The 13,391-nt window shown below is 37.7% G+C and overlaps 1 protein-coding gene across 3 annotated transcripts in view; it reads right to left on the bottom strand.

Annotated features, from left to right (window-relative positions):
- The window catches only part of adam22 (ADAM metallopeptidase domain 22), a 47,341-nt gene that overhangs the window by 32,345 nt on the left and 1,605 nt on the right, over positions 1-13,391 (bottom strand). For all 3 annotated transcript variants that reach the window (XM_087778835.1, XM_087778836.1, XM_087778837.1), the window contains exon 3: positions 9,993-10,069. In XM_087778835.1, coding sequence (XP_087634961.1) covers positions 9,993-10,069 — 77 coding nt within the window. The remainder of the gene's footprint in view (positions 1-9,992; positions 10,070-13,391) is intronic.

Here is a 13,391-nt window from a genome sequence, read left to right as displayed (position 1 = left end):
TGATCACCACACGTGTTTTGTGTTCCCACGTTTTGTATATTATTATTATTAGGTTCTGTGAGTGGGTGTTGACCACCATGTGTGTTTTTGGTTCCAACATTTTGTATTTCATTAGTGTGTAGAAAACCACGTGTTTTGACCACCATGGATATATCTATTTTTTATTATTATTTCTGTGTTCAGACTTTTTCTGTAAGTGTGTACCAACATTTTGCATTTTATTATTGTGTTCTGTAAATGTATGTTGACCCCCACACATGTTTTGTGTTCCAACATTTTGTATATTATTATTTTTAGTGTGTTCTGTGAGTGGGTCTTGACCACCATGTGTGTTTTGTGTACCAACATTTTCTATTTTATAAGTGTGTTCTGTGAGTGTGTTGACAACCATGTTTGTTTTGGATATCAGAATTGTCTCCTTGTTTTTATTAGTATGTCTCTCTAAGTTCAATTTTGTCTTATGTTGAAAATGCTTATTTTATGTCCATTTAAAATACACACTTTGGTTCCACCACAGTGCACAGTTCATGGCATCTCTTTGAACCTTAGCAGGAATCTGCACTGCCATCATTGTGTGGATGTATTTTGTAGAGTAAAGAATTATGACTGCTATACATTTTTAAAAGGTTGATGCAAAGATATTTAATTACCAGGTGTCCCAAAATATTTACTTAATTTCATCACTTAAACTTACATATATAAATTGGTCAAAAACATAAGCCATTTGAAACTATAGAACGAAACCTATTTATGTCCAAAATAAATATATATAAAAAAAGTACAATTACTCCTGACCAAGTAGTCAATCCGATACGGTGAAAACCGATAACGTTTTTTTGTGTACAGCCACGTGTCTACCATAAGACACAAGTAGACAGTTTTTATTATTCATTTAAAGCAGGTTGCACCTTTAATTGGATTATGTGTAAATTTAAACTTTGCTGGTCACGATTTTGCTACAGATTACGCGTTAAATTGTTAGTCCCCGAGGGAAATGACGAGATTATCAGACGCCATGATGGAGAGAACGAGAGCAACGACAAAAAAAAACCTTTTAGTCTTTTCCTGCTTAGAACAAAGTCCTCTTTTTGACTAGAGTAACCTGCTCCTCTCTTTGTTTGTTCTAATCCTCTGAAGCGATGAGACGGTTTTTACAGAGGGATAAATGTGAAGAGGGAGATGGAGGGGGGGAGGTAGAAATGGTAATGAGAGAAGAGGGGAAGAAATGACGAAGCATGAAACCATCAGTGAGATGGCAGTTGTGCCGGGATCACGACTGAAATGTCCCGGTGAATATTGATTTGATAGATGTGACATTTAGAAAGAGACACGCTGCTCCCCGGAGAGTCCTAATGACCCCAGTGGTCTGAAAACTCATTTGTTAAATATAGAGAGACGTTTACGTGTCTTCTTAACTGAGCCATACTTGGATTGAAAGCCAGAATTCTTTCTAACCCTTGTGTTATCTCAGGGTCAAGGTGACCTGGTGGCTGGATGAAAAATGTGTTTTTTGTATCCCTTGTATTGTCTCTGGCTTCCAGGAATACATACGCAGCGGTGGAGGTCGTTCACCTTGACCCAGAGACAACACAAGGGATACCACAAACACATTTGGGTTTTTTTAGGCCACCGGGTCACCTTGACCCTGAGATAACACAAGGGTTAACAAAACAAGACTCTAACTACTAATACTGAACTAATGTTTTCCTATAAACTGTGTAAGTGGAGTTGAAAAATAGTTCAAAAGGAAGTTATTAGAGGGGCAGTTTTTCATCAGTTAATAGATTGAGATTTCAAAATAGCCTTCTTTTAGCATATCATCAAATTTAAAATCTTATTTCGATTTTTTTGTTTTTAATTTAAGGCTTTGTAGATAAGTACATGTTTCTTCTGCTCGCAGTATAGTTTTGTTTTAGTTTGAAACTACTTCACAAAAGTTCCTCTCACATCTGATCTAAAAGTATTTCCGATATATTATCATTGACTATAGAAAAACACATATAAAACAACAATAAATCAGGTGATTTTTCTATTCCCCCAGGTTGCCAGACTCATGTAAACCCACTCAAAGAACCTCTGGCTATACCTCCATCCACCTACAGACACTCAAGGGTGAATGAAGGACACATCCTCACTCTTCTCTATGTCCTGCTTCTTAACTCTTTCTTTATTAACCTCCTTTCTTTCACGCCGTCTCACTTTCTCACCCATACACACAAACTGCTCTGGGTTTTTCTCATTAGGTCTGCGGTAAATCAGATCACGCCTCTGTGCAATAAATTGCAGACCTTGGAACAGAGGAGGAGTGACAGGGACGGAGGTGGACGAGGAGGACATGAGCGGAGTTGGCTTGTATCATTGTCAGGTGGCAGCGAGGGAGACATGGCCTGGATGATAAACGACGCCGCGATGGGACATGGGAGAGAGTTAAATCACATACATGTGAGTGTGTGTGACTCCATGTGCATGTGAGCGCACGTGTACCTTCACACATGGGTGCACCGTGTCTTTCACGGTTCAAGGCTAATGGACGGCGACGGTCAAATACGATGACCAAAGTCACAAAGTCAAAGCTGTGCAAAGAGTGATAACAACTAATACAATGTTTAGGTACAGAGGTATTCAGAGTAGTATTTAAACTACTAACATTCGATGAATGTGAGTAAAGTAAAGGTTATTTGTAAAGCGAACTTCTAGACCAGGGTCACAAAGCGCCGAGACACATAAGACAAACACAGGAGTCACAGAAAATCAGGGAAAAGCACAAATAACAATGTCTTAAGATGTTTCTTGAAAGAGTCAGTAGCTCCATCAAACACAGAGGGAGAGGAAGATCGTTCCAAAGCTTAGGAGCAACAGTCTGGAAGGATTTCTCTCCTCTGGTCCGCGTGTTCAAGAACCATAAGTAGATTCTGATCCACAGACCTCAGAGCCCGAGCTGGGGTGTAAGGCTGGATCAGATCACTGATGTAAGGAGGAGCCTGACCATGAATAGATCTGAAAGTAAGAACCAGAATTTCAAAAATTGATCCTGAAAGAAAATGGCAGCCAGGGAAGAGTTTTAAGAATCAAGGGAAATGTGAGTTCTTCTACTAGAGCAGCTCAGAATTCTCGCTGCAGAGTTTTGTATTAACTGCAGGCGAGACAGCTCCTTCTTGTTTAGACACGAAAATAAACTGTTACAATATTCTAAACGATGTGTGACCTAACAACACGTTTTTTATAATTGTTAAAATGTAATGTTTGTAATGACTGTAGATAATAAATAATGTAATAACTGTAATAACAGTTGAAGTATTGTAGTTTATTGTAGAAGTTGAATTAGTTTTGATTGTAGTTTAACCATGTTATTATAGTTCAGGTTTTTGTGGTTGCTTTAAACATGTGATCACTATTACAACTAAGTAGTTTTTCATCTGACAAATACATTTAAGATCATACTTAACCAGACACACCTTGTCATGTCATTCTTTTTCAATATCACAATATATGTCAGGAACGTAAGGCCAAATGCACTATTGTTCTGTAACAATACACAACAGTATGTCCTTTCTGATGTATAGACAGACAGACTATCACACTAGTTCATTACATTTTATGTATTTGTAGTATGGAGATTATGTCATTTCTTGCTTTGGTTTTTTAAAGAGCCGTAAGGCGTATTTCTTTTAGACATTTAAAAATTATTTAAAAAAAAGGGTCACTGTATGGAAAATACCAACGTGTTAAATAATTACTTAAATTTCTGGAAAGCCTTAAAATCTGTAATTTCCCACATTAAGATGTGATCAAATCCCAAATATTTAGGTTTTTTTTAGTGATGAAAGATGAGTCGTAACCATATGATATGAAGTAATTACGTCAAGATTGACTAGAAATCAAACAAGGACTTTACCGATATTCATGAGGAATTTATCAAAGGGAAAATATGTCTAACACTTTTAAAAAAGAAAGTAATCTGTGCACTTCAGAAAACATATTAGACAAAAGGATAAAAGATGAATAAGAAGTAATAAGAAAAGCTGGAAAAAAAGCTACAAATACAGACTAAATAGAGCCATTCAGCACCTCTAGATGATGTCAAAACCTCCATCTCCACTCTATTTAGCGTCAACGGGAGGCTGAAGCGAAAAAAGTCTTTTGTTCACCATGTCTTCTTAATTCCCTCATTTAAAGCTCGTATCCTTTATTTTCTGTGATTCTGCATCAATCCATTCTTGTTACCTCTAATTGAGATGACACTCTTGTGCTCGCTCTGCACCTGAGGCCCGACACCACAACAAAAACAACCGGGAGGAGAGAGAGCGCGGCGAGCGAAGCTATTTCTTCGCTCGCACAATAACGCACGTGGCGGCATTAGAACAGACACTCGTGCCTAACATTCATCAAACTGCTGAGCCGTGGGATATTTGCTCGGCAAATTCGTGGAGCACATGCAGGTGGATAGACGCCACTGTTATATCACCAACCCTTCTGCTCCACCCCCCCTACCACCACCTCTACCGCCACAACACCGAGATGAATAATGCATTTTGTATGGCTTGTAATTGACCTGCCTCATCAGCATAAACAAGTCGTCTGCATGAAAGCTGACTTGACGTGTAGTAGAAAATGATAACCGTGATCATTCGTCACTGTCGCCAACACGATGAAGACGCATCCGGTGCTATCCGATGCGAGAGCGGTTTATTTTTTAACACGCGAGGTTATGTAACTGTGGACTCCCGGTGGATCCACCTTCTTTCACAAAAGTGCTATTCACAAATAAAGGAAATCACACAGGATGCAGGAAGGTGCATTTAAGTGACACACCTGGTAGTCAGAGGCTTTGAAAACCTTTTTCTCAGGTCCATATAGTTTTGTTGAACAGAAAACATAATCGAAAATGATCATTATTTCACAGATATAAAGAAGAAAAGGACAACATTTTATTATTTTGAAATATAAAAAAAGATAATAAACAAGGTATTTTGATCTTTTTATAGTACAAATTTAAATGTAACTATTTAATATACATGTATATTAATATAAACACAAATAAAATACAAAAAGTTCGGACTGCACAATGGACTAATATGTGGTCATTGGGCAGTCGAACTTAAGTGCAAATCAAATATATCAGAAAAACAATAAAAAAAAAACGTAACCAATCACAGGGGGGGAAAAAACATGAAAAGAGGCAGAACAAGAGACCAAAACAAACACCGACAGAAACAGTAACATCTCAACCACAATTAACCGTGAAGCAACATTTTGATATCATCATTTTAATATCTCTAACCTTGTTTATTTGCATTACAAACATGTGATCGAGTTTGCTCCTTTTTTATCACTAATATGTAAATAAAAAAAGAATAAACTGTCATCACTTAGATCACTCTAGAGACATACTACACATTCCCATAATGCACTGCAACAGCTTTAGTTGAAATACATGTTTGACCTCTTGTGTAACATTTTCTTTGCACCATGGATACATGGCGGCAACTAGACACTTCTGTGACTTGTAACTTATTTGTCAAGAATAAAAATGATTTATAGATTTTTCTTCTACAATATAAAATCTGACAAATGCAGTCCCCCTCAAGGAGATTATTTTCTATTGTATTTTTCTCTTCCTTAAAATCATTACATATCCCGTTTCAAGAAACCTTACTGTTGTTCACCCATAAGACATTCCCATAATTCAATCAACATTGTTGATTTTATTCCCCTTAAAGTAAATCTTTCTCCTTAAATTAAATTATATTTATTTAGGATTCACGATAAGGTTGCGTACACATGAATGCACCGCAACACTAGGGTTCATGTTTATTTCATCTTTGGTTTCTGTGACTGTGTTTTTGGTTTGTGATTCCAAAAAGTGAGGACGAGGGAGAGAGGCGCTTGGCACTTGACAAGGCACAGGATTTATTCAGGCGTTATTCTTCCTCAACTGTCTATTTTAAACAGCGACCAGAGAGTCTGGGAACAGATCCCAGCTCATTTTAGGAAAAGGATGCAGAGGTACAACCTTCCGACGCACATTTGTTTTGTTTCATGGAATATTCATGCAGACTTTAAAGATGTTTGGAATACATTGTAGCAAATGCTGATACTGTTTTAGTTATATAAGATACAGAGTTTGCTTCTATTCTAGCATGTGGTAAAACATTGCCTCCATCTTTTTTTTTATCCGAGCAATGGACAAGACACGAAACCCATACCGCACACGCACTCCTCTTTAAATCTTACAGCAGCATCTATTATTCAGCATGAGCAGGTGGGAGGGGCGGAGACAGGGCCGAACACAGAGTAATCAAGGGTGTGTTTCGCCGAGGTTCCAGTGCATGTGTGTGTGGGGGGTGTACCATCAGAAAGAGGCAACCCCCAATCCTGTGCACATTTTACGCTGCCTCGTGTCCCATGAATGGTAAATTGCAGCAAGCCGGTTGAGTAATATGAGGCAGACAAAGGCCACAGGGGCGAATAGAAATCCCAGAATCATTCTCTACCCCCCATGCCTTATTTCCTCATCGCCACACTTCAGACGGGCGACTCGATCCAATGTAGTGATGGAGGCAGAGGATTGGAGTATGCTTTCATTGAAACATTGACTTATCTTTAAAAAAGCGAAAATAATATTAATTTTGTAGCATTTATTCTTTCTTCACTTCTAGGAAGTGCAAATATCTTGAGTTGTCGTGGGATGATTTGACCAAAAAGACGAGAGGATTATGGAACCAGCGGGATGGCTGGTTCTGGAACACACAAAGGCTTGGTTCCCCCCCGATTCGATCCTTCTTAAGGACGTAAGAAGGCTCTTAAAAGGGTTTGGCTAAGAAGGAGCACTCTTAGGAGATCATTAAGATCAAGCCCTCGAAGCTTCGTAAGAAGCTCTTAGTGGGAGCTGTCTTACTGCTGTGGTGCTGAAACTGAATAAATCGATGCCAGTCAAATCGATAACCCACCTCTTCATCAGAGCATAAGTCACAAACAGAGCACACAGACTTTATATAGAGTAGCAGGTGGAGCCTCTCTGAGTTCTTGACATCCATTTCATTGATATCTGTGAAATTCCACTGGGTTCTTTATTATGATGTATTTTATGTGTAGTCTAGATCAGTTTGTTTAATTGTCGCCATGGTCTTATGAGCATTCCAAGAATATCGTAGTACTTAAGAGCTTCTTAACCCTTGCGTTATCTGAGAGTAAAGATGACCGCTGGCCCGAAAACATATGTGTTTGTGTTTTGCCTTTGGGTCACGGTGAACGACCTTCATTTGTATTTCTGGAAGCCAGAGAGGTCGTTGCCAATAACAAGGGTTATTGAATATGGTGACCTCGGCCAAGGTCAAGCCAGCATCATCCTGACACAATGCAAACACCATCCAAGTGAAAAGAATACATTCATTATACACGGGTTTACAGTGGGATATCTCTGGGCGATAATTTCACATAGAAAAAAGGGTGGCTCAAAAATACAGACATTATCCTTTTTAAAGAAGAATTAATCGTAATAAGCATATTCTTGTCTGAAGCTGATTCTACTTTAAAGAGAGGATTCTGATTTCACTGCACAAACAATCCCAGGCTAAGTCAAGTACATCACATTCACCTCCCTTATGTACCAATACGTAACTATATATCAAAGCAACATACTGCATTTTCATTATCTATTATTAATGTGGATAAACGCTATACAAGCCCTATACTGCACGGCAACAGTCATGGCACTGAAAGTCACAAGCTCCCCTGAAGGTTAAGTCCATTAACTTGGGGTCACATGATGCGTAAAAGCCTGATAGAACCCTTTATGTATAATATTTATTATAATAGATAGTATAGTATAGTAGATGACGCAGCAAAATCCTCTCTCGTTTCAGAGACAAGAGAGTTCATCCCTAATGTGGTAAAAACAATCACCAGCTTGAAGGAGAATAACTGGAAAGTTGGAACAAAGCAAATATTCTCATCTATTCAACTACAAAAACTTTTTTTCCTCTCTGCATACAAGTCCTCAGCGTGGCTGTCAGTCAGCAGATCACTTCACAGTGAAGTGTCTCTGAGAGGAGAATCTGGGGTGCCATAACAGGAAATCTGTTCTCATGAGGGATGTGTAACTGGGACAGAGACTGAACCATAAACCATCATATTGACACAGATTAGATGATCTAATAATACAATCTGTTTTGTCCATTACCAACACCTAGAGCATGAAAACTAACACGCGACGCTCGTCCTCTTTATTGAGAGAGAAAAAAACAGTAGTTAAAGGATTGGAAAACTTTGTTTTAACTTAACTGTGATGAGAAAAACATTGATCACTTCTGTGTTTATGTTGCAGTGATCCTGCTCCAACTGATTTGATCAGAAACAAATGGTTTACTTCAGCATCAAACCTTATCATATCCTGTTTTCATGTGTCTGTTTCATGTGGCCTGGAGGAAAACCTCACTTTCTTGTGACCACCTTATCAGTTTTAGTTCTCACATGAGACGTTTACACTTATTATTGAGAAGAATACTGAGCCAAAATAGCGTCTCAAAGCAAAGACACTAGTGCCTCACTTCAATGTCCCTCACTTGATGATGAATATATGTGAATTAAAGCCATTTCCTGGTCAGTGCAAAAGCGTATTCCAGTCACACAACTTTCTTATTTCCATTCACGTGGCAGCGTTGCTTTGCTGCTAACTCGCCCTCGCTCGAGTGTTTCCTTTCCATGGAGGCTGTGAACCACTGTGGAAATGCTGTGAGGAGAATAATCATCTTCTCACAAGGATGACGACAACATGCTTTCATCGAAGCTCTCGTACACATTTGTGTCCATGTAGACAGAACGTGTGAGCAATGGATGACCAAACAATGAGATCACGAGCCTCACATCATGAGCACGACAGAGATGTATTTAGTGAGTCATATTTTGTGTACGAGAAAATATTTGAATACCTTCAATACAAAAGAACACATATTTAAATATAATTTTCTCTCTTTTTGTTAAAATAATACACATGTTTGATTTAAAGTATACGTTTTAGTTGGAGCCACTCATTTAAACAATTACTTGTTTTGATGTTATTAGTCTTATTATTATGTTATTTTGTTAATTTTTATTAACCTTTGTGTTATCTAGGCCCCAAGAAAAATGTGTTTGTGGTATCCCTTGGGTTGTCTTTGGGTCAAAGTGATTGGTTTAAAATTAACAACATAACATAATATAAGATAAATAACTATTAAAATCAATAATTGTTTAAACCCATGAGCCATTTGTTCTGGGCCGCATAGAAACAAAAAAATATTTATATAATTGACTGTTTTATTTGGAAAAAAATTGGATTAGCATGTGATTTTTGCCCTATCCAGATTCTTGTTTTGTTCAAGTTTACCCCCAAAGTTTCAATAATAGTGAAATTCAGTAAAATACAATAAATATCTGACAGTTTTGTTGCAGAAAAAACACTCAAGAAGTGTATTCTTTATAAATAAGGTTCAATCATACATTATTATATAAACTTTTTTAACTTAAGGTCGGGTCATGAATATAATGCTGACATCCGCAGTACAATACAGGTTGATGACACCAGACATAGTTAATTAAAAGTAAATCATTATAAAGAAAAGTCATAACATAAGTGAGATAAAGTCCGGCTAAATATTGTACGAATCTTAATGCACAATTTGGGGTCTGGACAGGAATGTTGACCGCACATTGGCCGAGTCAGGAGGAGGAGCTGTTGGAAGAGCATAAGTGGCAACCAGAGAGGGAAGTAAGCAGAGCTATTTGCTCAGTTTCCATCAGCAGGCCAGTGATCAATACAAGTGTCTGACAGGGCAGCGCTGCAGCCCTTACCGTAAATCACTTCCCATTATGATGGAACCTCTAAATCACATAAGTGACCTGCTGCAAAAAGTACACACTTTTGTTCAATCCTACAACGGACTCTATTAGCGTAAATATTGCAGTCGTGCAGTTTGGACGATTTTTTTGGTCAAAGGGAAGTTGATACTTACTGGTTTAACTCCACGTCCAAGATGAGTTTTCTGCCAAAAGCGTCGACTTGAAAACTGGCCTGAGCCACATGGTTCCCCTGCACAGACGGAGAAGATTTTTATTTACAAGCAGACATTTAAATATAGAATAAATATTGAGAGATTTGTTGAAATAATGCCAATAATGAGACATTCAGAAGTCGATTCCACATGCACGCGTGAGTACATAATGGCATGCATGCAGGAGCCTATCTTCACTGATGGATGACTTTGATTACTCATTTATCGACGGTTAGACAAAGACTGTTTGCATTAAGTCATCAAGCTGTTTCCTCTTTCACTTCCAGTGAATTCAAATGTACTAAAGATATTCATGGTTGTAATGGCAATTACCACAACACAAGGTAAAACTGATTATTGGAAGAAAAAAAAAAGGGAAACATCTGCTCCTATAAAATAGGGATCGACACCCCTCACCCCTCAGTGCCGGGGCTGGAGGCTACCTTCAATATACCGGACACATGATGGAGGAGGGTCTGTGTTTTTTGTTTGAGAAGGTGCCCCCCCCCCCCCCCCCCCCGGCTCACCCAACGATGACCTTCGAGCTGGGAGTCTCCTGAGGCCGGGGAGTCTATTGTGTGAGCGCGTGTGTCGGCTCGATGCATATATGTGGCAGGATGAGATGCCGGCGTCTGAAGGGGTGATTCCTTTCCACGCCACGATGGAATGAGTTTCCAGCAATCGTGTTTAATGAAAGCAGATCTGACTCAGGCCAATAATCAGAAGAGACCCCCCCCCACCACACCCCCCTCCACTGACTCATCTTACATTGATTTCCAGTTACAGCAATGCCGACTTTCCACTCATGACTGTAGACCAACCTCCGCACTCCTGCATAACATCGCACTCTTCAGTTTGTTTTTTTCCAGCCAAACAACACGTTGCCGAACTCATTCAGACAGAAATAGAAAACATCCGTCTATTTATAACATCCTACCTGTCACGCATTTTCAGAACTTTACGACAGGTTTGTTTTTAGGCTACTGATCTAAAAACAGATAATAATGGTACTAAATTTCTTCTGATGACATCAGCACTCCTGAGACTCAAGTACAAACAAAAAAAAAAACATTGATAGTTTACTTTTATTCATCAATATTGATGCAGCTCATTTGAATTTAACAGCAATTATCGTTCTATATATATATATATATATATATATATTGATATATGTATAATAAATTCAAGACTAAATTAAGTTATCTTTAGCATAATATGATTCCATTGCACTCTTAGATGTAGAACACAACCATTTTTTCTGATTTAAATATTCAATTCAGGCAGTTAAAAATGAGTACAACATAATTTTATCTTACATTAATTATTGGACTAAAGGGAGTTTTTGTTCAACTAGGTAAATCAGGGATTTAACATTTACTTGATATTTACTTTAGGGCATGTCTACTTATTTATTTATTTATGTGTTACTTTTCTTCTACTAATTCTAAAACCTGATCTGTGGATCTCTTATTAAATGCATCCTCATATATATTTGAACAAATAGCTGGCTATACAGGTGTTTTGTTTGTGTATGTTAGCTTAAAACACAAATTAAAATATAATAATTATCTGCCTGGAAATATATTCGCTTCATCACTTTGGCAATAGTATCATAACAAAGCAAAATATTACTGTTTCTTTGATTTAACTCTACAAATGTATTTAATAGAAATAATACATCAATTGTTTTGACCTGGCTCAAAATATTGTTTTATAAAAGTATATATATTTATAAGTGGATAGTTGTGTACACGTTTTATTTATAGATCGGGAAGCGATCACGCTGCGGTAAATAATAATTCAATGACAGATGGTTCCTGCTCGTGTGTTTACAAATCAGGTCTGTGCACAGTCTGAGGTGCAAGAGAGACAAAGGTTTAACACCTCCATGCTTGTTACCATCTGTAGCCCTCTGTACTTTCTGGGCACCGACTAAACGACGCCCGCCAAAGCTGCACAAGTGAAAAAACACAAGATTGCACAATGCTTTATTGACTCATTGTTTGAACTCAACTCAACTCAACTCAAACGAGGCTTGACTGAGTCGGATTTTATTGTCTTTTGATTAAATTAGACTATAATGTGAAGCAAAACAAAGCAATAGAGATAGAAGACTAGCATAAGAAAAATGTTTATATATAAATATGAGTCAGGTAGTGATGCAGTTCAACTCCAGTTTTGAGTTCACTCTTCCACACCACTCCATGTTCTCCTTATACATTGAATTAGATCCATGATAGTTCACACTCAAAAGCCCTTTGGGAGCTTTTGAAGCTCCCGGGAACAGGCTGTCCTCTCCTTCATCACCATTACACAAACAAAACAGCACATTGAGAAAATGCTTTTGAGTTTTTAATCCACTTATGTCACTCAGAAGAGATTTTGTTTGACATTTTATTACTTTCAGTGCTAAACATTTATAGTTTGAGTTCAAATGACTTCAAATGTATTCACATAATGTTTATTTAGTTAAACGTGTGCAGCAATTGATTGTAGTCGTGTCGTTTATTTAAAATCATACGTTTATTATCCGCTTTCACGTGTATTACCATCTGAGCTAATTCATAATGAACCCAAGGCAGGTGAATGTGGTGGTTTTTTCTCTTCTCTGCGAGCCGCGTCAACTGCTACGAAAGGTTATAATAGAACGGTTTTTTTCCTTCATCTCCATGAGTCTAATTCTCATGAAAAATCCTGAAACTGTAGATCAAAATATACATTTCTGACAGCTCAACATTCTTGTTCAATTATTGACCCATCATGTATTTTACTGATGATGTATTTTACTCATCTGTATCATTATATTTTTTAAAATGTATTTCTTTTGTTTGCCATTTTGTGTTGCTTATAATTTATATGTAATGCTTAATGAACTCAAACGTTGATATACCTTTGACTATTTCTCAAACAAGCTCTTATAACAATCTTTTTTCACCACTTAATAGAAAATATTTACAAATGTATCAAATATATTGAGCATATCTAAATAAACAGGAAGCAAAATAACAAAAAAATATTCAAAAAACCTTTTTTGAAGTTCACCGGAGTAAATAACAGTTTCTCCATCATATTAAGGCTGATTTGTAAATAATCAGAGAAACCTTGCATTACTTGCTTCAATCCCATTGGCTGAAGAAAGTGATATGTGATCCGGTAACACTCGAGTCAGCTGGACACTCACTGAACATCTTTTCATTCAGAGAAACACTGCTGTGACATCAGATATGAGCCGGCCAGTGAGGCAGGTGCAAGGACAGCAACTCCAGCTGGACAGGCGAGGAAGTTAAGACTAAATTATTAATTACCCCGGGTGGGTATCGACCAAATGACCTGCTGATGATCGTCTGAATGCATCCAGCA

The sequence above is a fragment of the Callionymus lyra genome, chromosome 17 (assembly GCF_982586985.1).
Source record: "Callionymus lyra chromosome 17, fCalLyr1.hap1.1, whole genome shotgun sequence".
Classification (NCBI taxonomy): Eukaryota; Metazoa; Chordata; class Actinopteri; order Syngnathiformes; family Callionymidae; genus Callionymus; species Callionymus lyra.
This window is presented reverse-complemented; position numbering and strand designations above follow the sequence as displayed.